The sequence below is a fragment of the Daphnia magna genome, linkage group LG2 (assembly GCF_020631705.1).
Source record: "Daphnia magna isolate NIES linkage group LG2, ASM2063170v1.1, whole genome shotgun sequence".
In the NCBI taxonomy this organism is placed as follows: domain Eukaryota; kingdom Metazoa; phylum Arthropoda; class Branchiopoda; order Diplostraca; family Daphniidae; genus Daphnia; species Daphnia magna.
This window is the reverse complement of record NC_059183.1, coordinates 18,083,424-18,110,038: the sequence shown is the minus strand read 5'-3', so window position 1 is coordinate 18,110,038 and position 26,615 is coordinate 18,083,424. Positions and strand designations below refer to the sequence as shown.

The window sequence follows — 26,615 nt, the reverse complement described above, 5'->3', positions numbered from 1 at the left end:
GGCATTGCAATCACTTGGCAAAATAAAATAAAAAAAGGGAAAAAATGACTTACACAAAATAACTTCACGTGGTGGCATCACAAAAGGAATTAACCATTATCTTCTTTAACTCCTTTGTTTCCATTGAATGAGGAAAGAATTCAACAAACACAAGAATGATACTGGATATGTTTTATTTACACTGACAACATAACATTGGTGGCCTTCCCTTCTATCACCGAGTAATTCCAACGCCGATGCAACACATAAGGATAAGGTACCTTCAGGTTCTCTGCAAATTAAAACTGTAAACCACTTTTTAAAAAAACCAAGTCCTGGATTAAACTAAGTCACTGAATGATTCTGCGGCCACCACAGTACACCAGGTACATCCCAAAGACCTGAAATCACAATTACAAAAACTTAAGCTATTAACAATAAATTCTAAAGACACCTCCAAGAATCTGAGATTTAGATAGGTAAATAGATTATAAAGAACAACTTTTTTCACGTATCACTTTATGGTACAAAATAGGTGCATTTTAGACTAATGGAGATGAAAAACGTGCTAGCAAAGCCAAGTCATGCTCCTGCTTTAAAAATTTAAAATATATATGGTACGATGTTTCTTTGACACGAATTTTTGCCATAATACCTTGAAGAACTCTGCATTGATTGAATTCACAAGACGCAGCTCAAAACACACGGAATCGGTAGTGAAATTTCAAGAAGAGAGACGTTCGTTTAAACATCCATCCTCAGTCCGAAGCCACGGGAAATGGAACAGCTGACAGGACAGCTGACATGTCCGTAAAAATTTTAATTAGTTAGTTATTTCTCCCCTAGATGTCTTGAAAATATACAGCAGTGGTCAAGGCGCCACCCACTTTGAAGCCAAACTTGAAACCCTCCCATTTTTCCATAAGCGAAGTAAGCCCGACTTTCTTGTAAAAAAAATAACTCGTACTGTTTCTTCCACGTCAAATTGAACTAATTTTCGACATTGTCGAAATTTAGAATACAAATCATGTAGTTTTATAGCAATAGACCAAGATCGGATGCTGAGTTGCCAAGGCTGAATTCCGACCTGCGGTATTTGTCCTCTCGGGCCCTATAGGAGGGAAATGAAAAATAATATATTTAATTAAGTTGTAGTTAGTTTTATTACAAAATCTTTTGGAATCGTGTACTATACCTCTGTGCTGATATAATACAAAAAATTTTATCTCCAAAAAAGCTGTTATTTTTCCAGGAAACTTTTTGAAAGGTACTTGTTTACATTTTTACAATGTACCGTAGCAGACGTTAAGTGATTGACTGTGACTAGTGACTGTAGTGTCAAACTGTTTTCATTTTTTATGTCATGAGTAGTGTAGTTTGTGATGTCGGTAATGAGTTATTTGACACAATTAGTCTTTTTAAGTTATCTGATTATGCTAAAGGACTTATTCATAAGGAAACAGAAATTTACTTAGAAAAACGTCTGCTTCTTGTTCTACAGTTGTAATACGGGGAGGGGGGGGGGGGTGTTGTGGAAAGGTAAACAAGTACCTTTCAAAAAGTTTCCTGGAAAAATAACAGCTTTTTTGGAGATCAAATTTTTTGTATTATATCAGCACAGAGGTATAGTACACGATTCCAAAAGATTTTGTAATAAAACTAACTACAACTTAATTAAATATATTATTTTTCATTTCCCTCCTATAGGGCCCGAGAGGACAAATACCGCAGGTCGGAATTCAGCCTTGGCAACTCAGCATCCGATCTTGGTCTATATACACGTAATTGAAAAAAAAAAATAAAATAAAAGTCGGGCTTATTTTCCTGACAGAATTTCCGCTAGATGGTGATGCCAGTGACAGTGACAAAAACTGATTTTACCAAACAGTTCGTCTGCTTGAGTACGTAAAAACGTAAGTGAAAATTATTAAAAGGAAATTGGTTTTTATAATTTAAATGGCAGTAAGGAAACAAAATTAATGTTTCTACTACCGATTTGACAAGGTACAAGTAAAGTGTTTTACCATTCTGATCTTCTGATTCCTTATTCTGCAGGTCTTGCCTTTATTGTCTAATGTTTAAAAATGTTGGTAGTTAAACAAAACTGTGTCATGGTATAGGAGTTATATGGTACGCGTACTTCCCAGAGCCGTCGACTGCGAAAATGGGACGAAAATTGGAATCGTCAACATCGGCAACTCTGGCCGGGTGTGTAACTAGAGGGCCTACTTTAACGTAGGCTCTTATGGGACTACCCCCTTTGAATTGTTACATTAAGGTGTTTGAATTTTTTTTTTCATTTAGAAAAATTTTTATCGTGCGTAGAATTAATTTTTATGCAAAGTTCATTTTTTGGATTTTAATTTAAAAATGCTTGTATAATTAAAAAAAAATAAAAATGGTCCAAGAATTTATGAAAGTCTTTAACTTTCCACTTCTGCTAGACTGTTCCACATTATATATAAAAAGCGGAATTTGTTCTTTGGAAGTGATTGCCATGGTGAATGCACTGCTCATCTCAAATAAATTGTTTTAAGATCAAACGACAACAATTTAATTATTATTATTATATTATAAATTAGGGCTGCAAACAATGGCGAATCGACCAGCCAAAATGTAAACAATCTACGTCCATTTACGAGACGCAAATGTAACTGCTCCAAAGAACAAATTCCGCATTATATATTAATAATGTGGAACAGTCTAGCAGAAGTGGAAAGTTAAAGACTTTCTGAAATTCTTGGACCATTTTTATTTTTTTTAAATTATACAAACAATTTTAAATTAAAATCCAAAAAATGAACTTTGTATAAAAATTAATTCTACGCACGATAAAAATTTTTCTAAATGAAAAAAAAAATTCAAACACCTTAATGTAACAGTTCAAAAGGGGTAGTCCCATAAGAGCCTACGTTAAAGTAGGCCCTCTAGTTACACACCCGGCCAGAGTTGCCAAAATAGACGATTCCAATTTTTGTCCCACTTTCGCCCTCTCGAGTACGCGTACCATATAACTCCTATACCATGACTGTGTTGTGGCTTTATGAAAAACCAAGATCCTTTTCTGAAAAAGAGGAAGAGACTTTACTGGACAGGTACATGTCTACTAAACACATGAAGTTCTCATGTGATTGATAATAGTTTTTATTTTAAATCTTTCTACATGTTTCCCAGATATTGATTGGTAATTGTAGGGAATTGAAAGAGATTGTGCTCATAAAATGTTTTGAACCTTTTCCTTGCTAATTATCTACCTTATGACAACCAATTGTGGCACTGTTGTGGTTGATGGCAGCTGATTGTATTTGTAGTCTGTGAAAAGAAGATTAATACAAGCACTATGAAACAACAAATAGCAAACCTGTGTATCTATGAATTTAAGTTTAGGGTTGTTTAATTGAATATAGTTAGATTAGTAGTTGAGTCTCCATTGTTAAGTTTGATTCCAATGTTTATCCTTGCTATTTTGTGATACCTAACACTCTAACATGTAATTAAGCTTAGTAAAATGGCAGCTCTTAACATGGCACTCAAACAGTCTACAAAGTGAATCATAATTCATTCATTTACCTTGGAAATTTCTATTTAAAAATAGGATTCTAAGTGAATGTATAAACTATGTACACTTAAACCTAAATGTACCCAAACGCTAAATGACAAAGCAAAACAGTGAACTATGATGAAAAGAAAATAACCTTGAACTTCATTTCTGTCTTTAATGCTTCCAGCTGTTTTGAATACTGTGTATCCATATGAATTACTTTCTCTGTTAAGGAGGCTAGCCACTGACACACTTTGATTTCTCTTTCCTCCATAGCTGCAGACTGCACCAACATTTTAGATATCAGTTCACAATTTGGTGGTTTCCCCATTTTTCATACAATTTATTTTTCAGTCTTTGTCTAATTTATTGTTCAGCTATATCCACTAACTTGGCTTTTAAATTACTGTTGCTATTGATATCTGATTCTGTAGCACCTTTTTTAAAAATAAGCCATGCCATGATTCTTCAGAGACCTTGAGATTATTAAAAACCTTTCTGGCACACAGACTGACATCCTTGTCAATTCTTTAAATGGGCATAAGAAGCTACAAACAATGGCAAAGTAAAAAAGTATACATACATGAAACCTTACTGGCGACTTTTTGGTTGACAGACGAACTGATTACAAAACCTGTCATCCGTGGACCGTGGTTACTATGGTTACTCTACGTGATACAAGTTTTCAAGCTATCTAGCGACGGACACAAACATTCAGCAAACCTAAAGTTGGGTTTCATTGCTTCGTCCTTCGTAACCAGAGATGAAAGGGAGATGGGTAAGACCATAGGGAGAAAAATATAAAGAACAGTGCCATCCAAGGTCTGGGAGAAACAGTACGTAGGTCGTTTTGGATGTTTTTGATTTTATTTACCTAGGTTATTGATAATTTATTCGCTAACTAATTTTAATCCTTTCACTGATAGAAGCACCATGAAAAAAATGACAAATGGCGCCACAATTACGCTTCTGAGTTTACAAAAAAGAGGTAGGGATCTAGGGAATGTACAAAAACGCTTCTCTCAGTCGTAGGATGGCGTTAATGTCAGCCAAAAACTGCCCAAGTTTTTTAGCATGGAGTTACCCATCTCCCCGTCTCTGTTCGTAACTAAGAGACCTAAAAATCGTAAAACGTGACATTGTAGTATGCCATTATGTCAATTTTACTGAAACACTAGTTTAAGAGCGGGGCCACGACAACCGCAAAACGTATTAAACATTTGTGAACGGTTAACTAGCGAACAAGAGTTGTCTGTAAAAGAAGTGGGTCAAACGGCGTTCTGTAGTAGGCTGATTGTAAAGTGTTACTTTGTCATTAAAAAATTTTATTTGCCGCTTATTCGTGATCTGAATCATCACATATTCTGTTATTGATGACTCAGTTTTCACTATTCTTTAAAAGATTTAAATCCGGAGGTATATAAACAAAATTTTAGTAGAAAATTGCTCATTGTATTTGCGCTCAGCACACTGAATGGCAGTGAAGGAACCCGAAACATCCGTGAATCAACACCTTAATTCAGATGTGACACGTTATTTACATAGGAAAAGTATTGCATATTACTCGAATTAAATGTGCAAGTTAAGACTTCTCCAGCAACATCATCTAGTAGGTAACAGCAGCGGGAGCAAAAATGCTTTTGAAAAATCCTTTAATGGCAGGCCAAATAGCAAATAAAGCCAGTAGGCCAAAAGTGCGCTCTTCTGCTGGTGTTTCTTCATGAACTTGCTGATTGTTTAAACTAGCAGCTAAGATCTCCATGCTGAAAAGAGCTACAAGGGCAGCCAGTGCAAGAATCATTTTCATCATGTTACCTAAAAAGAGCTTTTCATTAAACACTGGTACACACGGATATAAAAAATAAAAAAAATCCACAATTAACAAAAAGATGTGCTCGCATCTTGGCACTCACCGAAATCTAGATAGAAATTTCTTACTAGTTGAATGCGTTGACGAACAACAAGAAGCAACCGGGTTCTTCCTTGGTCAGATGAATTATGCGTACATGACTGGTACCATCTTCAACCTTTTATACCTCGATAGATTTGTCCGGAAACCATAAAAACTTTGAGAACTATTTTTTTTTCAGAATCTCATAGGCTTAGAGTTTTCCGTTTTGACCAGAAGTGGAAGCTTCTTGACCTATTTTGTTTCATCGATTTCTACACGCTTAAACGGTACTTCGACCTTAAGCTTGACCCCACTCCGAAAAAAGGACAAAGAAACAAGGTCTTCCGGGTCATTAACGGATAGCTATCCCCAGCCTCTAACTTTCTCTTGAATTCTAACGGTAAGATTACAGTTAGTGTTCCTCATGTAAAAATCTATTAAAGAGAAAAAATTACACCACAAATAGCAAATTTGATTATTACCTTTTTTTACCCTTTAATTTATCAAAACACAATGAGCGCGTTCTTGGACGTTGAACTCTAAACTGCATATACTTGTGTATGTGTGTTTACAATTTTATATCAGTTACATACACACGACGGCGACCACATTCTGTTCTCATGGACGATTTCCTAAATGGGGAAAATTAGGGCGAAGAATACCTGTAGTTAGTGATTTAAATAAAGTTAGGTCAACTATAATCGAATCTGTCTTACCTATAAATACTTTGGGAAAAAAACGTACTACAAGCAAAACAATTTCACGAATGTACAAAACCTAGCTCGTCTTTTTTAGTTCTGCATGCTAGTTCAAAATATTGACCACTTTTTCGTCGAACAGACTACACAATTACACCATCAGCAATATTATTTTCTTGCGTTCCAAATATTTTACTAAATTGTTTTTTTATTTTCTTGGATTCAAGAGAATTCTCAATATTTCATTACACACTTAAATGAAAATACGGAATTCAGGTTTTCATAAAACATACGAGCTAAGACACGGATAATTCGAGAATAGAGCGACTGACACGTTCAGCAGTATGGAAGTAGGTCTCCAATTTATCCTTCATGTCGTTCAGCAACTAGAAATACAAATGAAAACTAAAGCATAAAAAAAAAGAACTTGTTAGGGAGGGAATATTTACCATTTTGTAGTTGGAATCATTTGAATTGGCTTCTAATTCCATAATTAAACGATCTATAACGGTGTAGGGCAGCCAAACTGCAGGTGCGTTGATCTGGAGCGGATTGCTGGTGAACCCAAAGTATTCCTTACCTTTGCCTAGCATAGCATCCACCAATTCGAGGGTCACCTGGTAGATTTGGTCAAGTATAAAAATAATTTTTAAAATTTAAGATTGCCAGAATCAGAAAGGGAAACTAAAATACCTGGGCTGCATCTTCCAGAAGTCCTGCCTGGTGATAGAGGCTGATGAGTTCACCGGGATTCCTCAACTTGTAGCTGGCGGCCAACCAATAGGGTAGAGTGCAATCCAAGCCAAGAATTTTTCGGGCAGCCGCTCGATGGCAGCGTGTTTCATTATCACCTCCTTCTGCTTTCGGTATTATCTTTTCTAGTAACCGCCAAGCCTGTTCCGAAGCCTTCCCAACTCCAGAGGACTGATTCAGAGATAACCAAACCCAAGCATCATCTTCGTTGGCCTGTTCTCTCGATAACGCCACGCAATTGGCAGCGAGGTGTTCCACGACAGGTGAAGTATCTATTTACAATCAGATTGATGAAAAAAAAAAACACTTCAAGCCTCATGAAAGGAGTTAGCGAGATAGTATACCTTTGACGTCAAAAATCTTGGCAATGCGTAGTGCGGATTCATAGCGGTTACGTGAAATTAAAAGAGCTACGACATCAGAGGCGGAAAGCGATGTGATCGGCTGTCCAAGGTTAATACAGGCGTAGCTAAGTTCATATTCCTTTTCGATATCAGCATATTCGATTACGTCCACAGTATGCTTGAGGGATTCTGACGAATTCTTCCGAGCAGACGAAGCTGTCACTGGTTTCACTAGCCAAGCTTCCTCCCTTGAGACTAAGCGCAGGGCGTTGAGACATGCCAAAAGACATTTGACCATCTTTGCAGATTCACCCTCACATCCATAGCGAAGTGCCTGTGATCAGATGATATTAGTTTTCATAACCAAAAGCTGTTTCTCGATAGTGCACTTCACCTGTTCGTGCATCACGGCGGCAGCTTTGCGCATTTTACCCTGTCTGACGTGAAAGGCATAGAGGAATGAATAGTAAAGTGTCATAGACAGCACATCCGAAGACCGAGCCCGTCTTTCTACTATTTTCTCCAACTCTGACTCCAATCCGGCGTAAGGAAAGGTTAAAAGAGTATCCATCTGTTTGCGCTCTAGCAAAATATTGACCAAACGTCCAAGCGTTTCCGGTCGTTGACTGCTATCCGGATTATTAACAATGGCTTCATATGCTTCCTGTTGCAATATGGTTTAGGTACAATGTCATTTGATTGTAGAGAATTCTCTTATACCTGATAATGGCCCAAGTTCAAATGAAGTTTGGCGACAACAGACCATATTGTAGCTAACAGCGGGTCTTCCTTTTTGCTACCGTTCAGCGCAACCAGTGCAACACGCAGTGCGGCACTGCTCAGCCCAGCTTGTTCTAGCAACTGGACGCAGACGAGGTGAAAGCGTATCACTGGGTCTGATTGACTTACGGCATCACCACTTTCATCCACGCTTTTTAAGACAACGGAGTGGAGAAGCTGTTCCTTGACTATTCCTTCAGCAGCCTCAAGCATCCATCGACTGGCCTTGTCTCCCTCACCAGTAGCCATCAGGGCGACGGCCATGAGAAATTTACGGGAACAAGTATTCCATTCACACCTTAAAGAAATATTATCTAAATATCAAAAAAATTACAAGTGATGTCAAATGAATAAAATTTTACAAACCAGCTCTGTTGCAAGCGAACATATCCCTGCACGGCCAAGGGCTGGAATCGTTCCATTAGAAATTCCATAAAAGTCACATGATTTCCGATGGGCCATAGCAGCTGGCCGATAGCTTTCATAAAGTGGGGGAAAACATCCAGCCAAGACGATGTCCATTCTGAGGCATCTTCTTCCTGAAGAACCATTTCTCGGACCGCCCTGCCTCCATCCAAAGAAAGAAATAGTTCTACCAAACTCTTGCATGGCAAAGCCGCTAAAAAATAGCACAATGTTATTTATACTGATGAATGGAATGGCACAGACTTTGACCTTACCATATGACTCTTGCGATTTTTTAAATCCTAACAGAGTCATTGCACGAATATTTTGTTCAACGAGAGAATTAGACACCGTTTGGGCAGGACAATGACACAACCACGACAAGGCGTAATAAGCGTGAGCGAGAGGGACGCTGCGAGGAAGAAATTCTGAGCGGATCGTTTCTGCATCCTCGGAACTTAGCTGGAGTTCTTCCTGGGTCAATATCAGCAATTGCTGCACGATCAGTATATCTCGACACAATCCCAATCTTTACATGAAAAACACAAAATTAGTATAAAATAATATTTAAAAAACATGACATCTCGAAAGCCATGATAAAGGACAGATGCCTACCTCAAGTCAGCCATCTGTCGTGACGATTCGGCTAGTGCGCCTAATCCAAGTGCTCCATTGAAAAGCAAGCGAAGAGGACTTTTGCCGCCTAAGAAAATGTCACTTGATTTCGCATTGCCTCCATTCATGCCGACACTGAGCTGTTGCAGGAGGACAGACAAAGCCATGCAGACATCGACGGACGACAATGCTATGTGCATGGCGTTTAGTAAGTCAAGCGATTTATTCTCGAGGAGTTCATTTGCAATTTCCCTAGCAATTTGATCCGCGCTTTCTAACTGGAACATGGAATGGTCAAATCGCTTTATTTGTTCTGTCAACAAATTATCGCTGACGAGGAGCAGGACCTGAAATATTACACATGTTATACACCAGCACGAAGAAAATCAAAACTGGGATATCTACCTCAAGTAGGGCAGTAAGGCCAGAAGCTGATTGTTGGCCACCAAAGAGCGGAGAAACGACGTCTACGTGTGGATGCTCATCCCAACGAAGCCCTCGCTGTAAAACCAAACTCTCTACGAGATCCAAGGGACGCAGAAAGGAAATCATCCCTTTTTTAAGAAGAGCGTGAAAGCCTGTGTTTTCATCAATTAACAAGCCGATAGGAACGGGTCGTTTCAAATGGTATTGCACAACATAGGCATAGAACTGAGCCCAACATTTAGCTGCGAGTTGCAGGTAGTCTTCCTCCGTCAGATCACCTGCATCTGACAATTGATCGGACAGCTCCGTCTCGATGGCCATTATGATATCTTCTTTAATGTCTCCCGGTCTCCTTTTTCTGGTCGAACCCGAACGATCAAAAGCTTGTAGAGCTTTGCTCAATGTCGAAACAGAGAATACGCCAGGCTTAAAAAGTGCTTGCATGTAGGCTTGTTTCGGATCAACAACGGTATCATCGTACTCAATGTCTGATTCAATCCCCGGCTCCAAGGCGATTTGTTTCCACTGTAACCGAGTCGTTTCAGCAAATTCCAACAGATGGTCTCCTTGAGAAGTACTCCATAACGCATAAAGATGATCAGAAGTAAGGCTAAAATCAATCAAACGACTATGCTGTGCCGCAATGGAGGACTGGAAATTTAATTTGAGTGTAGGACTCGTCTGCAGATTAATTAGTAGAAAGGATCTCTTTTTTCCAAAGGAAGAGAAGACTCCCAGTTTGAAATTTTCGTCTTCAGGGCACCATCGAATGCGATGAAGAGAGCCAAGTTGTTTAACTGACTTCTCACCAAGGAACTCAACCAGGTCAAATTCCAATCGGCAATCCTGTGTTGTCGCTGACCAAATACGTAACTTCAAGCCTTTGCTTATGGCCAATACGAGAACGTCGTCGCTTGTGGGTAGCAAGCAAATACTAGCCGTGGTTTCTTCGTTTTCTTGTGTTGAAGTGCCTCGTAATACAGTTGGTAGATAACCGGAGAGCAAACGAGACAAATTTGAAGATGGCTGTAAATTAAACGTACTCACAGCAGAGGGTGTTTGACCCATGCGAATAAGAGATATTGATGTAGTGTTTGCCAAAGCAAATAGAGCTTCTTTTCCATTGGCGGATAAACAGGATGCTGCTGTGCTAGGAAGGGACACATTTGTTGTAGTGCTATTGATGACCTGATGACTGAAGGATTCTCTCAACCATGGGAGTGAGGCCTCAGTAAAAATAGATGGAACAGATATGTTGGTTCCCATTGAACTGAATGCTGATGGGTCATTATGTTTTGACGGATGTGGAAAAACCAGACGATGAACTGAAGATATAGTTGAGACCAGGATGACAACACTGTTTCTGGTTTCATGTATGGATGTTCCTTCCAGTATTGCTAAGCCTTGAAATCTAATGCGTAGACAATTCCCATGAAGGTTTAAATCTAAACTGTGCTCAACTAATTCCAGGACATCATTGGTAATTTGCCTATTTAAAAAATATATTAAATCATGCCATAGGCTTTTACTCTAGATTTTTATTGTAAAAAAAAATAATAGATAAATAAACAAGTCTTTACCAGCATATGAAACGGTTACGTGTGACAACTGAAGAAGAATCGGTAAAACAATATCCTCCTGATATGCATCCTTCAGGTAGCTTAATATCTTGAAGCGTCAAGTGAGTTCCGCCTTGTTGAAAAGAACAGAAACGTGAGTACATAAAAAGGACACCGTTTTGGTTGACGAAGAAAGAACTGTAGCCGGTAAGGCTCATCAAGCCTACTTATATTACCCGTATTTAGTAACAGTTCCTTCCATTGTTCCACGCCTGTTTGATCAGGAACTACTTCTCGTAATCCGAGAAGTGAGTAGCCAGTTAAATTTTCTTTGAGGCAACTAGCCATATTTTTAAATAGTCTCTGCAGTTGCAATAGCGCGGGCAGCTGAGAAACAAATACCGTTACAGACGAATTTATCCAAATATCCCACTCGGCAACCAAAAGAACTAGATGGGCTCTGGCGCCATCTAACAACCGATGCAGGGACGAAAAAATATGCTTATATACAACAAAAATATATGAGCTAAAATGACAAGATGAATAAGCGGACACAAAGATGTGTATTTTCTACATATTACAATATAGCTGCCAGAAAGCGGCATAATAGAATTCTCCACTATGTTGATAACAAACATGATCAAAAAGACAAAAGATGTTTTAATAAACTGTAGAAGAAAAGTAGATGCGCCTAAGTGGAAGAAGGCTAAAAGTATACGGGTGCGGCTGAAGGTGGGAAATGACATTTCAAAACAACTACTCTCTCCCTTTACCCCTTATATAGTACTTCATACATTTAAATTTCAAAAAGCATCTAAAGGATCCCGGGCGATAAAGAATTCGGTACCAGCTCTCGACTCACAACTTGTTGATGTTCATGTTCTGTTTATGTTCGATATTGTCAAGCTCATACAAAACCTAAAAGAAGACAACACAAGAAGCAAACATTTAATATAATAAGATAATGACAAATTATTACTATATTACCTCGAGAATTGTGGCCATGGACCACGCTTGAGCTGGACTCGAATCAGGACAAACATTGCCATTCTTATTGGTAAGTTCAGGCAACGAACGCCACGGGGACTGTTGGATTTCCACGAAGTGGCGCGATAAGATCGATTTAACTTTGCGGATGGTTTTCCTGAGTTCAGATACTCCACCGACCAATGGAGCAAAGTACAGCATGGCCTGAAGCAGGAATCCGACTGGCCAAAGCCATTCGGGTCCTTGGTGGTAATTGAAACCATGGGCCGTGCTCGGATCATCACTTTCATCGGAGTTGCAATAATTTGGTCGGTAAGACCAATCTGAACTGTCCAAAGTTGCCATGCCCAATGGTCCTAGCAAGTGCTGGAGAGCCATTTGCAATGCCTGCCAAGCTCTCGATGGTGTAAACATTGTAGGAGCCTAAAAAGCCAAAACCTTTTTAATGCGAGAAAAAAGGCAATGTCAGTAAAGGATGGTGCCTACCACAGCCATGGCAACGACAAAGTTGGGTCTAAGCTGGTAGTCAGCCCATGGCTTTGATGCCAAATAGGAGTCCTTGTAAATGGCCCTACGATTGATAAGCTCAGGGTGCGGTTCGGTGGACGAATCGGGTTCAGCATTGATCCAAAAGTATCGTTCAAAATTTCGGTCAATTTGACGAGCCCATTCATCATAGGTCCAACGAGTTTTCGTGCCATCTTCGTTGAGTCTTTCGACTCCGGCATACGGATAAGTGCCAGCAGTGAACGAATCCCATAAGAAACCAATAACAGAACGTGACAAGCCAACAATTTCAACAGCTGAACCATCTCGTGGAGTAGCCGGTTCCCCTTTGTTGCCGGCCTTGGCGCTAGATCCCATCTTGTCCATCCAAGTTCCACAATTTTGAGCAGTGCCACCAAAAACGAAACCGTTTTCCGTGTTGACACCGATCTTGTTATTGAAACCAGCGTCCAACATTTCGCGATCAATTGCAAATCCGGCATTACGTTCACGGAACTCAACACCTTGGAAATGACGCTGTAGAGCCTCTTGCATGACATCACAAAGCGGCTGATTCTGTTGCCATTCAATTTCCACAAAATGAAATCTTCAAATTGTTAAACTGATAACTTAAAATCCTACTTTGCTTCCAGGTGGCAAAGAAGGTGATTCATCGTCCGGGAAGAGTCGGCTTACGGCATCGTCTAAGATCGTGTGGCCCCTAGGTGCCAAACGGCAGTAATCGCAAATGGATTGCAACCACCACCAGACAGCGTCACGACAGTTGAATCGGGCATTAGAACCACCATCCAGCAAGTTTGGAATCAAACCGTGACGGAGGCAACCTCCAAAGGCAAGAATGATGTAACGTGCCTCCTGGTAACGACCCGTCAGCAATAGAAGACCACGCAAAGAAATGAACGTGTCTCTTCCCCAGTTACGCATATAACCAACTGAAAAGTGGGGCAAACCTGTGAAAAACACAACAGCAATTTTATAACCTGGAAGAAAGCCTTTTAAAAATTCGGATTACCAGCTGATATAGTGGGGCAGGCTTGCTCCGACTGGCCATTTCTTACCCGGATGGGGGGCATAGGTGGAGCCAGGGAGGGCGACAATTCGGGCAATCGGGCATTACCCATTAGACCTACAAATTGAACTGATCCCATAGCAACAGCTTTCACAAAAGTGGAGCTTTCGTTGACAAACCTAAAAAGAAAAACGAAATGTTATATTCGTTCTCACGCACAGATCACACTTTCAATAGTTTACTTTGACATGAGAGACCAAGCGCGTTCCAGCAGAGTTAGATACGTCCCAGTAATGATGGCGTCGAAATAACAAGGGACCAAGAATCGGGGCAGTTTACTCAATGGACTCAAGGCAGATTCCAACCAACGGCCTAAATCAGCAGTTCCTGTATGTTGCATGAGTCGGCCGCTGATGTAGGCTGACAGCCAGTCACCCTCCCTCAGATTGGCGCACAATGGATGGCCAAGATCATTTTTAGGTCGAATATCACTCAGCAGCGACATGACGCCCTGAAGACCGCAATAAATGATTGGGCCACTACCTGGTACTACGTAAGAACCGGGACGACCATCTTCCACTTCTTCTTCGTTGCAGCGGTAAAGGGCCAAGTTCAAATCGACCAATTTCATGGCACTAAGTGCTCGTTGCAATTCGTCCAGATTGGGAGTCGTAGCAACCGGAGATGGCGAAGGCGAGGATGAGATGGGAAGAGCAAGGCCAGTGAGGAGGCTGCGAAGATGGACAACAGCTGATTGTGCTTCCGAAGTCAAACTGACTCGAATGGCTACCACAGAGCCAGGCAAGAAATCATGGAAGTGCAAGACCGTCTTGCCCGACGAATCCGATGATGCATCGCTAATTTTTTTCAACGTATGCGCCTCCTCCACCCTAACGTGTTGACGGACGATGCACTGGTAGTCATCACAACCGTTGATCCTACTAGGATGCTGCTGATGACCGTTGGGTGCCACATAACGCGATCCTCCCTGACTGTGAATCGCCAACCAGCACAATTTAAACCCGTGCATTAAAGTAAACAGTTAGGTTTATAGTATCTCAACTAACCTATGGTTTTTATGGACGACTTGTGCTTCTAAAATCACCTCCTCGACGCATCCATCCAGGACTAGCGGCTTAATATATCCTTGCTCAGTGCCTTCATTCGGATGGTTGAACGCCGTGTGGGCAACTAAAACAATGGATTGATGGGTCACCGGGCAATGGCGAGTGACGGCTACCACATCGGGCGTCATCTGGTCGACATAGACTTGCGAATAGCCTGAGGTGCCGAGTTTCAGGTGCATGTCATTGAGGGCTCGTTTGGCCTTGATGATGCCGTAATCCAGCGTACTCGATGGTCCAGGCAACTCACTCGTGGAAGCGTAAAACCGATTTTCCTTCACCACGTGAATCTAAATTCAAATCAATTCAAATTCAGCATTGCTTTTCTCGCGTAAAAAAGGGAAATAAACTCTATTTTACATGATGAGGAACAAGTTCATCATAGCCGCGGTTGCTTCCAGTGGCGCACGACGCCATGCTGATAAGCGCTGCACTGGGCAGTAAGTCATACACGGAACGCTTCTGAACAGGCGACGGATTGTCGTGCGACTGATCCAGCAAAATGGCATGAGCGATGGATGGCTGTAGAGGGCGAGCCAAAGGCTGGATGAAAGCCCCTACAGGATCACCGCCAAATCGATGAATAAGCCGACCGAGCTCATGACTATTGCCTGCCGACATTCCCTCTATGAGCAAATATGAAGAATGAGAGAAACAAGTCAAAACAAAATTCATGATAATTAATTCCAAATGGATGCATACCGCGGATCAAAGACGAAATGCCCAAACGATTAACGAAAATGTTGTCGGTGCGATCGGAATTGGTGAACAGTTCCGCGATAACATAGAGATCGGGACGCACTTTTCTGGCTGCATCCAGCAAATATTGAGCTACATGTATGGGTGTTGAATGACAGTTGTCTAAACGTATGCCATGGAAGACGCTGGCAGTCTCTTCCGTGTATTGGCGCATGTGCTCCCACAGGTAAGGCGAATCTTCCGGCCTTTCTCCATAGCTGCAATGATTTTTTGTTGTCCAGATTGTTAATAGTTGTTTCGAAAACAAAAAGGTAAAACAGCGATAATTAAAGCAGCTCAATGATATCAGCTATAATCTTGTAATTTACAACTGAACGAGTTCCGTACCGCAGTTTGACGCTATCTCCCCAAGCGATAAGTTCTCGACGGATGTAGACATTGGAGCTCTGTTCAGCAAAGTTGCGCAAAGGATCGTCATTCATTACCCAGCCATTATGAGCCATAATGAGCGCCGCTTCGGGAGTGAACATATTCGCCTCCTCTTCCGCCAAAGTGTGCGAAGCCGTTTGATAAAAGTACCTGGAATGTACGACGAAACAAAAAAGAAGTTTACGTGAAATGACATGAAACGAAAATTAATTATCATACGATGTAACTAAAGGCTGCTGGGCAGAAACTTGTTTCAATTGTGGGCCATCCCATTGAAGCCTCTCGTAACGGATAGTAGCCAGGACGTTGTTGACGGCCGACGACAAATGGCTCTCGATTTCGTGAAATTTGGCGCCGTTTAATTGCTCAATTGCTGAACGGAATTTGTCTGCGCTGATGCGTCTTCGAGTATCTTCGTCATAGGCTTCACTCCTACGAAATTAGGAGTTAACTATGGAAATCTGGAGGACAACACAGAGACCAACCTTGGAGTATTATACAAATCCAAAGCCGTATCCATGTCCACCGTTGTCTTGAAACGTCGATACTGAGGATCCTGAATCAGTTTCAACGAGATGGGCGTGGATGGGGGATGGATTTCGTCCAAAGCCAGACGCTCGTCCATCATATCCAGGAATTCGGCGACCAGCACTTCCAGATCGGCAAGGAAGAATTCATGCAGCCGAAGCGACGGAACAAGTTGATCACGCAGCAGCCGACCAATAGCCTAAATACTCGATGATAACGCACACCAATCGGAAAGATAAGCCCTGTTTAAGTATTACAAACCTCAATCTGATCCTCAGATGTGATGCTAGTGTCGATTCCTTTATCGGTGTATTTACCATTTCCTATATCAACCGACAAGTGGTGGAGAAGACGATCAAGCAGGTAGGCAGGACGCAGATGGGGAGAGTTAATGAGATTGTAGGTGCTCTCCGGATGCTCTTGCAGCCATGGACTATCATTGGCAGTATGGTTCAAGACAATGTCGCAGATGCTGAGCATCTGTTACAAAAATTAGATAATTTTTGCATAAAGTTTTGTTGCTTAAAGCCAGTCAAAATCACCTTCCATTCGTTGCGCATCTTGTTAACCAATTTGGCCACGTCCTCCATAGAATATTCTCGTCCTTCGTCGTAAAACATGGGATTGAAACGAAGTTGATTCTTTAGCGAGTAACAGGACAAGGACCCTCCCAGTTCCTGCAGAATATCCCAACATATAACGTCAGAATAACATGTGGCATTGTGTGCAAGGTAAATGAATGCAACCTGAACGGGAGTAAAATGAATGAGATTGTAGCCGGACTCTTTGGCAACCCTGAGTCGATCTTCCCATTGGCTGAAAGGACCAAGACATTTGGTGAGGACCGTTTGGCAGTGAATGCAGTCAATTGGCAGCATCTCGTCATCATAACCGTATGTGAGAACGGGATCGACAAGAAAATAACCAGAACCGCACGGCTTCGGGTCCTCGCTGATTGGCAAGAATTTAAAACAGAGACAAATGTGAAAAACGGAGAAGAATCAAAACGCCGAATGTCTATAACAAACCTTTCGTGATCAATCATATAATAGTGATAAGATCCTGGCGCAATGGTGAGAATGTCTGCATAAACAGCCGTGTCGTCATCCTTGTTACGGCTATCGTGTTGCCACTCCACCTGCCGATATTGAGTCCGTTCGAACAGTTCCACGTTGCCATCTTCATCAGCTATAGGATGATTCACATATAGGCGGATTCGTCTGCCTAGCAATGAAGGTCCGAGACGGAATTGAAGCTTCCAGCCTTCAAACGAGGAAAAAAACAGTTGAGAGTCCAAAAAATTTTCTTTTCCCTATTGCTTGTCGGATTATAATAAAACGCTACCTTTTTGCAATCGATAAAGAATGTGTTCCGTGTTTTCGCCGTCGTTAAGAGATAAAACGCGAGTCTGAATAGGACCAGCAGTTCTATTGCTTCCATTTGCTGCAATGGATTTCTCTGACCTCTCTGATCTCTCCGACGCAACCGTCATAATGGTGGATTTACTACTACGCTCAAAAAGGATAACAATAATGGTGGTCAATAAAGTTGATATTTAGTCAGATTAGTTGCAAGCTTAACTAGTTTAGCAAGGTAGATGAGTACAAATATGTCACAAAAACACAATTGATAAGGTATGATCTATACTCCTGTTGTTTGTCTCAGTTCCTATTGTTTCGAGCACTAATAAATCTATATTTCATTAAGTTCTGACGTTTAGTACCTGGCGGAGCTGGTTTCAATAATGTTTTCACGACAACGACGACGACTTGGCCTGCCGAATACGAATTGGCGCAAAGAGGAGCCGATGTATCGTAGGAAATTCCACGTTCCTAAATCTGGAGAACTGGACTGAGTTGGAAGGCAGCGATCACTGTACTCCTGAATAAAAAGCATCAAACCGTTTTATATAGCTAGCTGAATGACGACATCAAACTTGTCCGAAACCCGTCTAGAGACACACAGTCGTCAGCCAAAATGACCAGACACGTTTGCAGCGAGAATAAGAAAAAAGATCCAATTCTTAAATGCAGCTCCGATTCTCTTTTCAAATTCGGCAACCGAGAAACTAGAAGACAGCAACATGAAGCCAGGGAAGAAACCATCATCATTTCGGTATTCCATGACAAACAAACTACACTTTATTAGCCATGCGAGGATCATGGGGCGATACGGTCTTGTGAATTTCAGAGAATAAGACAAAAATTCGCTCAAACAGTCAGTCGCCTTGACAACCAAAGGTCACCTTGATGTATGACTTGAATGATGCGACAAACCTGTCCGCTTCACGCTCACCGCCTACATTGCTGTCGCAAAAACGCCGGGTCGTCTCTCATTTCTCTACATCACCCCAACTTTCAAGTGCATAATGACATCCGACCCGGCCGAATAGCAAGTGAAGACTACTTTTAATAATAATAGACGAGATACATCGAAAAAAAAAAATCATATAAGACAAAGCTGCTATAAATAAGAAAGACAATATACGGAAAATGTGCACTGCGACCCCTTTTAGAAAACGTCAGAGGAAATACCGGGTAGGCACAAAAATTACTTGTTGCTGCCAAAAATTGGACTATGTTTGTCGGGGGACACCATTGTCGCATTTGTCAAATTCTTTTTTATGGAACGAGATTACACCAAAACCGCTAAAACAGTTATAACCGCGATTGCAACCGATCACGTGATTATCACGAGCTTTGACATTAATCCCACCATATCCTATAAGTGTCACACAAACAAAACTACTGGAGCTCTACTTGATATACCAATCCATTGCTCGCTATTAATCCACTTTATTGCAGAATGGATTAATATAAGCACTTGGAATGGTGTTTTTGGAGTGAACGGTCGAATGCCATTGGCCTTTCAGAATTTTCTTGATTTGTGCCTACCCAAAATGACGCAAATGTACCCTGGGATTTAACTTACACAGATAACCCGCATTGAATCAGAACTGTATAAAAGCTAATGTTCTCGAAGGGCACGAGTTGTCTCTCAACAATTCAAAATGAAACAGACTGTTTTCTCCATCGATCTAGTCGCCGAAAATGGAGAGAATTTTAAGCAAGATTGTCCATTCGATTTCGACACAAAGGAGGAAAGCCGAGATGCTGGCAACACATGCAATCCTAGCGAAACAACTATTATAGCGCAGGAGACTCCTACGAATAGCAACTGCGACATCAATCCTGTTCTGCAAAGAAGCATTTCTTCGAGAAGTCACTATTCTAACACTCTATCGTAATTTTTGATGTCCTTCTTAAGATAATTTTGATTGCAAACGTTGCTAACCTAGATCTGTATTCTTAATAGAACGGGACGAACGTTATTGTACCTGATCAAAGGAAATTTGGGAGCTGGACTGTTCGCTATCCCAGCCGCATTCAAAGACGCTGGTCTGGTGGGCGGATCCATTGGAGTCCCTCTGATGGCCCTTCTCTCCATCCATTGCATGCACATGCTTGTGAAATGCACAGAAGTCTTAAAATCACGATGTGGCGATCCAGATATGGCTATGGACTATTCCCAAGTGATTGAAACTGCCTGCCTTACCGGACCGCAAAAAATGGCGAAATTTGCTACTATTGCAAAGTGACAAATCATTATTAAACTAAGTTCCAATTGCATAAATTTACGGTGATCGTTTCATAGGCGGACCATAAAAATATCTTGTTTTATAAAGGAAGTGGCTTTCTGCTCGGTTTTTATCCTCTTCGCTGGTTACTATTTACGACAGGTAAGCCAATTTTACACCCGAATTTGTTAAACATGGTGACTTATTTATTTCTTTAGTTGGTAAGCTATTTCTACCCAGAGCTAGAGTGGACAGTAAGGTATTGGACCGCTGTAATGAGCATTCCCGCTCTTGCGATGGCTTGCATCAGAAACCACGAGCATTTACACACTTTGTCGTACCTGGCGAGCAGCATCAAAGCCATCAGCTTGGTTGTTCTCTTTGTTTACATCTTCAAGGATGACTTGCCGCATATCAGCGAACGGCCGGCATTTTCTGTAGCTGCTCACTTGCTACTTTACTATGGAACAGTGATTTTCGCTTTTGAAGGCGTTACTCAAGTTCTGCCCCTACATGACAATATGCGAACAACGAGACATTTTCGGAAATGGAACGGTGTCCTCAATACGGGGATGGTTCTTATCGGTTGCCTTTACTTCACCCTTGGCTTCTATGGCTACCTAAAGTACGGAGAAGCCACTTATCCCAGCATTACCATGAATTTGCCCAAAGATGAAATGTAAGTAGTATATCTTTGACCAGTACTAAAGGGGAGGAAATCTAACATAACACTTTCCAACAGCGCATGTCAAGTTGTCAAAATTGGTTTGATCGTTGCGCTCTTGATTAATTACGGTAACCAACTGCATGCCGCCTACGAGATTACTGAACCAACTATCGACAGGCACTGCAAGAAAAAGGGAATCAGGTTGTTTACAAAGATTGGAATCCGAGCTTTGATTTTCATCACTAGCGGTAGGCAAACAGGAAAAAAATGACACTAACGTAAAACTTACTGACATCCTTTTTGTGTTTGTTTGTGTGGGCTTACCTAAAAAATTGGCAGTGCTGGTGGCTTTGATCACAGAAAACTTAGAATTGCTGATGTCACTAACTGGAGCTCTTACATGCACTTTTCTGTGCCTTCTCTTCCCACCAACTTTGGATATCATCACCTTCTGGAACTACATGGGGTGGTTCAGATTGGCCAAAAATATTTTCATCATTCTGTTGTCTTTTGCAGCCTTTGCCTCGGGAACATTTGCAGCAGTTATGGCATTTGAAAATTACTTTGTTCAAGAGGACTTTTTATACGGTGACAGGGCCACAACATGAGCCACCAATTTTTAGGACCATCAAGTTGTCAAAGCTTTCATTGCTCAATCAAACCTAATCTAACAGATGGGAATGAAACCATCCTTTTCTATCTCAGAAATCCTGATTAGAGAAAATTGGCATATACTAGAGATTTTTTACGTATAGCATCTGTACTGTACGTAATCTACCTCTTGATCAACAGATACATTGCCCTAAAGTACCTTCTTTGGCTCACTAGTTTTCAGTAAGATAGTATTTATACATTAATAAAGTGAATATTTGGCGATTGTCTTACCTGACGACGAATTCAGCTTCTAATGTCCTTCGACAACTGTTTAACGCCCTCTGACTAGAACACTGTACTCCCAAAGTGACCCGATTCATATATTTGTATTATTTGACTGAATCTGACCTTCATCTGACTTTCGTATTTCGTCTGCCTAGTAGCAGACGAATTTCCAGATTTAAAAATCAAAATAACACTTTTACGCCATCTAACGATAGAATTTCGCTGAATGACGATGAAATGTATTTGAAACCCACATTGTACACGGACATTTCTAGCATTAAATTATATTATATTAATTAATAAAGCATATAGAACATGTGGATTAAAAAGGTAATATGGAGGAAAAAGAAAAACGATAATGTGTCAAGGCGTTAGCCTAAAGAATAATCAAAAGGCAAAAAGCGGCGGCAAACAGACGCCATGCAGCGACAGACAGTTCCTTCACTCCATCCATCCGGCACCCCCTGGATAGGTTCCGCACCTCCACCGTAATCGAACGTTAATTCCGTATAGGCGGTAATGTTTCGTCGGGCAAAGAGGCAAATTTTCGGAACAACTGTGTCCGTGCGAACAGGCACAATCAGAAGATTGGGGTCACACGAATGATTGATGTATCGGCCTATATTACCGATGCAGGAAGGGTCGATGTACGTTAGGACTGGTAAAGTCTCTTTTCCAAAATGTTCTCGCAAGGCAAAGATATAATTACGGAGACCAAGATTTTTCTGTTTGGCGTAGCGCCGCCGAGCCTCTTCTGCTCCTATTACCTCTCCGGCGTATTCACAGACGTACGCTCCTTTCGGCAAATCCACTTTGCACCATAAGCCAATCCCTTTTGGGCCTGCATTCATCAACGATAGCCCAATGAGTGGCCCCTTTTGAACCAGACGGTTGGAGCACTTGGAGTCGCACTGACAATTAACATGACACTCATAAATCAAATTAGGAGGAATGTCTGGATTCGCCAAACCACAACCGGAATAGTAGAATGGCGTTCCGTCTCGAATACAACCACAGTTGGCATTAACACAAGTTCCAGAGCACGCACATCCTTCGAACTGCTCTGCAAAAATCACGTCATCAACACCACTACCAGGAATATTCACGGGAGTGTATAACAAGTTCTTATCTTCATGCTCGTAATCATCTCGTATTTCTACTTCGATTTCCATGGCCGAATACCAAACGATGACTTCTTATAGAAATCGCCTTAAATTCTGAATGATGATGTAATTTATTTTAGAATATTAGTAGTTATTGTAGTATTTATATAATTTCATACCTGAAAAATTTTTTTGGCCCTAACGCGAAAAGATGTTTTGGCGAAGAGAAGATAAATCAATGCCGCTCAAACGAGAAGGGAGAACTTTAGGGATGACTTTGTAACATCCGTAGCACACTAGGCCCAAAATAGACAACTTGAAGGAAACAACGAATACGCGACTTGCCATCGTCTGTGGCGGTATACTAAATAAAATGATACAAACAATTGCAGTAAAAACAAATCAGGTTAAAAAAACAAACAAATGTTATGGAGTGTACTGAGAGAAAAAAAAAATTAACTAGTTAATTACCTCATGACTTTCTTGACATCGCTCTCGCTAACTTTTTCAAAGTAACGCGAAATGCCAGCCACATGACCAATGCCAACAACACCGACGACTGTGGGTGGTTCGTTCAACTGTCCGTTGGAACGTGCCTCGGAGGCGGCATCGGCGGCGGCAAGCTGCATTGAATGAGCCAAGCAAAGATCTCTTTCTTGGACGAAAACACGGCTCAACGGAGGGAATTCCCCAGTCATCTCTTCCAGCATCTCTTCGAGAAGATCTTTTTGTTTGCATCGTTCTACTTCTTCGGCACTGATAGGTCCTCTATTAAGAAGTAGGTGCCATACTAATTTAGCTTTCTGCCACAGAGATAAAGCTGCTAGGGCACGGTGGAGTGTCACATGGATCGGACGATCACCCAAGTGAATTCGGCAGCCATGAACATTACGTGCTTCATGATAGGCCCGGCGAAATTCCCCACCAGGAGCCATCCCCAACTGACGAGTTAAATGAGCCGACGTAGAAAGGAAGAGTAAATATAATGCGCCTTGCACAGCTCCATATTGCTTGATGGTCGAACGCACTTTCTCTAAAAGATACAAGTATTCACTAGTAAGCATTATGGAACTACTTGATCGATAATACTTTTTGATTACCCATATTGAGGTTCTTGGCTTCTTCCAGTATGGTTTGCTCGTCAAAACGAAGGATATTGAGGCGGGAAACGCAGAGTTCTACAACAACCACTCGAGGCCGCATCATGAGAATAGTCTGTAAAGTAAGAGATGAACTGTCACGTCAACCGATGGATTGGTGTAACGTCCAATAACGTTTACCTTGGCAACATCTTCCTGACTCTCTTGGCTGAAATGCGCCGTACCAACCAAATAAACTTTGACTCCATCTTTGCTGGTAAGTTGCGTTACTGTTTCAGGAAGTTTCATAAGTTGTTCAACCTCTGGGTCTGAACTAGTTGTCTCATCATTCAAATGAACCTCCTCAGAAGTACGTTCCGCAGCCACAGTCTCCCTTTCTATAGCTGTGTGTTTTTCGTCATCTATAGGCGCTAAACCATAAAAGGTAACAATTTAGTTCGTTGACATAATGGATCATGGTCACCCGAATGCTCACCTTGATTATCTGGGACTGACGTTTCATTCAAAGTTTCGATTACCGGATCGGCCTCTGATTCTTGCATTCCATTTTTTTCGGTCTCATCATTGGTAGGTTCTAAGTACAAGGTCAAGTTTTGTAACAATATTTTTTCATGTTTTTTGAGAAGTCCTTACCCTGGTTTACGATAGTGGCAGTCAAGCAATTCATCAAAACTTCCACCTTGGATTCCCCATTTGGGAGAGAAGGGATATTATCTTGTGGTTCTACATGTTGATTAGGCTCTAAAGCAGCGCAGGGAAAAAACTAATTGCAGTCCCCATTGCTAAAATTGGCACTAAGAAAAATTCTCACCACAATTTCCAGAGGTTGAAAAAACAGAATCATTCAGTTGCTCAATGACTGAATGGTCAGCATTTGGAAGAATATTGCCATTTGCTTCAGCATGCTGATCCACATCAATGAGTTCTAAACAAGAAATAAAATAAAGATTTGATCACAATCAGACATACAAAGTTCAACCTTGACTTTCCAAAGCAGAATTTATAGATTCGTTAAGGCATTCCATATTTGAATCTATGCCTGAAGTGAGCTGAACATTTTCTTCTGACTCAATTTGTTGGTTATAACCTGTCAAGAATTAACCAAATGATGAAAAAAAACTTTTGACATTTAGAAAATAATTACCTGCATCAGAATCTTCTGCAAACACAGAAATTTCATTTGAATCTAATTTTGAGGAAGACTGATTGTCACAGTTAGGTTTTACAAAGCCAGCATTTAAAAGATTTTGCGAGTCACCAGTCTCTGACTGAATTTTGCTTAAATCTGCATCTGTCATACTGATTCTTGTGCTCTCTAGCTGTGGTAGCTTCAAAATCCCTTCAACTTGTACATAACTATCATTGGCTGATTCATTAAGGGAACTTTCAAGTTGAGGAGCAGGGGAGAAGGCATCATTTGCGTTCGCCACTTCGGCTGATTCAACCACCAAATGTTGAGGGCTGTCATAGTCTTCATCTTTAGTTTTCTGGATTTTTTGTTGTTCGTCATCTAAACTCGTGACGGGAATGATGTCGATAGGCTCATCGGCTTTATCCATTTTAGATTGGCTTCAAATGCTTGTGGAAAGAAATGATAATAATAATGAATTAGGCGATTCTCTCCTATACATCAAATGCCTACTATTTGGATTTTTAATCACTTTGCCAAGTTGACATGACACTAACGTCGCAAATTACTTCACGTGTTAGATTTTCTGTAAATGGATCACCAAAGACCGAACTGATAGAATGACGTCTGAAGATTCTGCAATCAAATACGTCATTGCCAGTTTTAAAAAATCAACCGAAAAAAAAGCTGTGGGAATTTCGGCGGGTTGGCGACTCGGAGATTTCTCATTTCTAATGTCCGGCAATTTTATTTTCGTGCGAACATTCTCCTAGTTTTGAACAACATGTCCCTCTTCTACAAAAATTATTTATTTTCCAAATAGTTCAATAAGATAGCGTTCCTGATTGAAAATTATATAGCCTATCTAGGCTATTCGTCAATAAAGAATAGGTTTTGTATCTATACAGTTCATATTAAGACATGCATTTTAGTCAAAGGTTCTATCGCCACATGAACAAAGTCAGTGGAAAAACTGGACTACGGCAACGGCCCAAGTTTCTCACTTGTTTTTTCGGGCTGAATCCTGAATGGCGTACTGCGGATGACCTCGTCCGTTTGACTCTGTTGATTTCTCAAAAGAGAAAAAAGGCAAAAAAATAATGAAAGCAAAACCAAAAAAAAAAAGGCAAATAGAATTGTGAACCCATCTAAACATTTACTGGGATTTGAAAAAAGAGAAGCTAGCGTACGTGTCAGCCTGATGTGGCGGACTCCCGCTGTTGGCCGGTTATATTTGTAACAACAACAAATACAGTGCTGTTGGTATATACACACACAGCAGAAGAAATACAGGGGGTGGTCATTAGCCCTTTTTTTCCTTTCTTTATTCTTTCCATCCTGGTGCTGCTCCTATAGCTCTCGCTTCTTTCCCCCCAATGCTTCTAGCCGTATCGAGTTTAACTTTGCGACCGCGGTCCGTGTCAATCACATCACGACATCGCTGCCAGTCTACGCTAAAAGCTTTTTCCCACAAGCTGACGAGTTTGGACGAGCGATTCGTATATACACAGTAAACACACATGCAAAGAGACAAACTCTTTTCCTTTTTAGAACAGTAGGCGTGTAGTAAAGCCTGTATTCATACAGAAAATAACACAAGTCGATTCGTATACTTTAACGTAAATGCGTGTAGTCTATATGTATTTGACAGATGTAACGTACACACATCTGTGTTAACATCAGCAACGTGAGGAATTTTTAAAATCTTATTTAACACTACAGACAAAAAGAATGGAGGCAACACACGAAGTCAGTCGATGAAAAAGAAAGAATAGTTTCAGAGCAACAAAGTAGAATCCTAACAAAACATGGCTAGTCGAAAAAACCTCTCTTGACAGTCCTAAAATACAACCAAACATTCTAATCTATGTTGTTATTGGATGAAT

At 40.9% G+C, this 26,615-nt stretch overlaps 4 protein-coding genes and 2 long non-coding RNA genes across 19 annotated transcripts; 2 read left to right on the top strand and 4 right to left on the bottom strand.

The window, feature by feature from the left end:
* Positions 1-156: 156 nt before the first annotated feature.
* Positions 157-4,239, bottom strand: LOC116916241. 6 transcript variants are annotated; one of them, XR_006643907.1, is made up of 5 exons: positions 3,675-4,206; positions 3,234-3,291; positions 2,004-3,043; positions 635-778; positions 157-572 (listed from the first exon to the last, which is right to left on the bottom strand). It is a non-coding gene; the product is annotated as an uncharacterized LOC116916241 (long non-coding RNA). The 6 variants fall into 6 exon arrangements; XR_006643905.1 differs by having other exon boundaries at positions 2,004-3,291; positions 4,104-4,239; XR_006643904.1 differs by having other exon boundaries at positions 3,234-4,206.
* Positions 4,240-4,455: 216 nt separating this feature from the next.
* Positions 4,456-5,886, top strand: LOC123470275. The gene is made up of 2 exons (XR_006643909.1): positions 4,456-4,508; positions 5,611-5,886. It is a non-coding gene; the product is annotated as an uncharacterized LOC123470275 (long non-coding RNA).
* A 411-nt stretch (positions 5,887-6,297) lies between these two features.
* LOC116917812 (nuclear pore complex protein Nup160) lies at positions 6,298-11,410 on the bottom strand. Its single transcript, XM_032923406.2, has 12 exons — positions 11,228-11,410; positions 11,013-11,124; positions 9,412-10,921; positions 9,007-9,353; positions 8,667-8,920; positions 8,353-8,605; positions 7,927-8,284; positions 7,601-7,870; positions 7,207-7,540; positions 6,803-7,134; positions 6,559-6,726; positions 6,298-6,495 (listed from the first exon to the last, which is right to left on the bottom strand). The coding sequence occupies exons 1-12, from the start codon at positions 11,337-11,339 to the stop codon at positions 6,406-6,408; spliced, it is 4,140 nt and encodes a 1,379-aa protein (XP_032779297.2). The 5' UTR covers positions 11,340-11,410; the 3' UTR covers positions 6,298-6,405.
* Positions 11,411-11,535: 125 nt separating this feature from the next.
* Positions 11,536-21,546, bottom strand: LOC116917426 (glycogen debranching enzyme). 4 transcript variants are annotated; one of them, XM_032922896.2, is made up of 20 exons: positions 21,404-21,502; positions 19,612-19,855; positions 17,998-18,155; positions 17,619-17,782; positions 17,303-17,537; positions 17,021-17,225; positions 16,817-16,951; positions 16,536-16,754; positions 16,232-16,473; positions 15,966-16,178; positions 15,705-15,896; positions 15,321-15,574; positions 14,979-15,244; positions 14,562-14,908; positions 13,737-14,486; positions 13,498-13,673; positions 13,107-13,435; positions 12,465-13,040; positions 11,979-12,401; positions 11,536-11,909 (listed from the first exon to the last, which is right to left on the bottom strand). In XM_032922896.2, the coding sequence occupies exons 2-20, from the start codon at positions 19,723-19,725 to the stop codon at positions 11,850-11,852; spliced, it is 5,058 nt and encodes a 1,685-aa protein (XP_032778787.2). In that variant the 5' UTR covers positions 19,726-19,855; positions 21,404-21,502; the 3' UTR covers positions 11,536-11,849. The 4 variants fall into 4 exon arrangements, with proteins under 4 accessions (XP_032778787.2, XP_032778789.2, XP_032778786.2 ...); XM_032922898.2 differs by lacking the exon at positions 19,612-19,855 and having other exon boundaries at positions 21,404-21,544; XM_032922895.2 differs by lacking the exons at positions 19,612-19,855; positions 21,404-21,502 and adding an exon at positions 18,257-18,400.
* Positions 20,049-21,715, top strand: LOC116917428 (proton-coupled amino acid transporter-like protein CG1139). The gene is made up of 3 exons (XM_032922902.2): positions 20,049-20,530; positions 20,594-20,766; positions 20,858-21,715. The coding sequence occupies exons 1-3, from the start codon at positions 20,127-20,129 to the stop codon at positions 21,124-21,126; spliced, it is 846 nt and encodes a 281-aa protein (XP_032778793.1). The 5' UTR covers positions 20,049-20,126; the 3' UTR covers positions 21,127-21,715.
* On the bottom strand, positions 21,586-25,393 carry LOC116917427 (traB domain-containing protein). Of its 6 annotated transcripts, none has more exons than XM_045169914.1 (10): positions 24,745-25,369; positions 24,580-24,687; positions 24,412-24,525; positions 24,234-24,341; positions 24,076-24,174; positions 23,781-24,010; positions 23,601-23,715; positions 22,972-23,533; positions 22,766-22,864; positions 21,586-22,573 (listed from the first exon to the last, which is right to left on the bottom strand). In XM_045169914.1, exons 1-10 carry the CDS (start codon positions 25,157-25,159, stop codon positions 21,769-21,771), a joined length of 2,655 nt encoding a protein of 884 aa, XP_045025849.1. In that variant the 5' UTR covers positions 25,160-25,369; the 3' UTR covers positions 21,586-21,768. The 6 variants fall into 6 exon arrangements, with proteins under 6 accessions (XP_045025849.1, XP_045025844.1, XP_045025846.1 ...); XM_045169909.1 differs by having other exon boundaries at positions 22,474-22,614; positions 22,680-22,864; positions 24,745-25,367; XM_045169911.1 differs by lacking the exon at positions 21,586-22,573 and having other exon boundaries at positions 22,594-22,864; positions 24,745-25,178; positions 25,243-25,393.
* Positions 25,394-26,615: the final 1,222 nt, after the last annotated feature.

What these genes read in the sequence shown, in the direction of transcription:
- LOC116917426 (XM_032922895.2), bottom strand. Translation starts at nt 18,385, where the DNA reads ATGATGATGGTTTCTTCCCTGGCTTCATGTTGCTGTCTTCTAGTTTCT. An exon ending in GATTTGTATAATACTCCAAG is followed by an intron (nt 16,179 to 16,231) that starts GTTGGTCTCTGT and finishes CTAATTTCGTAG; the next exon opens with GAGTGAAGCCTATGACGAAG. An exon ending in CTTTGCCACCTGGAAGCAAA is followed by an intron (nt 13,041 to 13,106) that starts GTAGGATTTTAA and finishes GAATGGCAACAG; the next exon opens with AATCAGCCGCTTTGTGATGT.
- LOC116917428 (XM_032922902.2), top strand. Translation starts at nt 20,127, where the DNA reads ATGAGCATTCCCGCTCTTGCGATGGCTTGCATCAGAAACCACGAGCAT. An exon ending in AATTTGCCCAAAGATGAAAT is followed by an intron (nt 20,531 to 20,593) that starts GTAAGTAGTATA and finishes ACTTTCCAACAG; the next exon opens with CGCATGTCAAGTTGTCAAAA. An exon ending in TTTGATTTTCATCACTAGCG is followed by an intron (nt 20,767 to 20,857) that starts GTAGGCAAACAG and finishes AAAAATTGGCAG; the next exon opens with TGCTGGTGGCTTTGATCACA.
- LOC116917427 (XM_045169914.1), bottom strand. Translation starts at nt 25,159, where the DNA reads ATGGATAAAGCCGATGAGCCTATCGACATCATTCCCGTCACGAGTTTA. An exon ending in TGCCACTATCGTAAACCAGG is followed by an intron (nt 24,175 to 24,233) that starts GTAAGGACTTCT and finishes CCTTGTACTTAG; the next exon opens with AACCTACCAATGATGAGACC. An exon ending in GATGTCAAGAAAGTCATGAG is followed by an intron (nt 22,865 to 22,971) that starts GTAATTAACTAG and finishes CATTTTATTTAG; the next exon opens with TATACCGCCACAGACGATGG.
- LOC116917812 (XM_032923406.2), bottom strand. Translation starts at nt 11,339, where the DNA reads ATGGCTAGTTGCCTCAAAGAAAATTTAACTGGCTACTCACTTCTCGGA. An exon ending in GGAACTGTTACTAAATACGG is followed by an intron (nt 11,125 to 11,227) that starts GTAATATAAGTA and finishes CTTTTCAACAAG; the next exon opens with GCGGAACTCACTTGACGCTT. An exon ending in ATGATTCCAACTACAAAATG is followed by an intron (nt 6,496 to 6,558) that starts GTAAATATTCCC and finishes TTGTATTTCTAG; the next exon opens with TTGCTGAACGACATGAAGGA.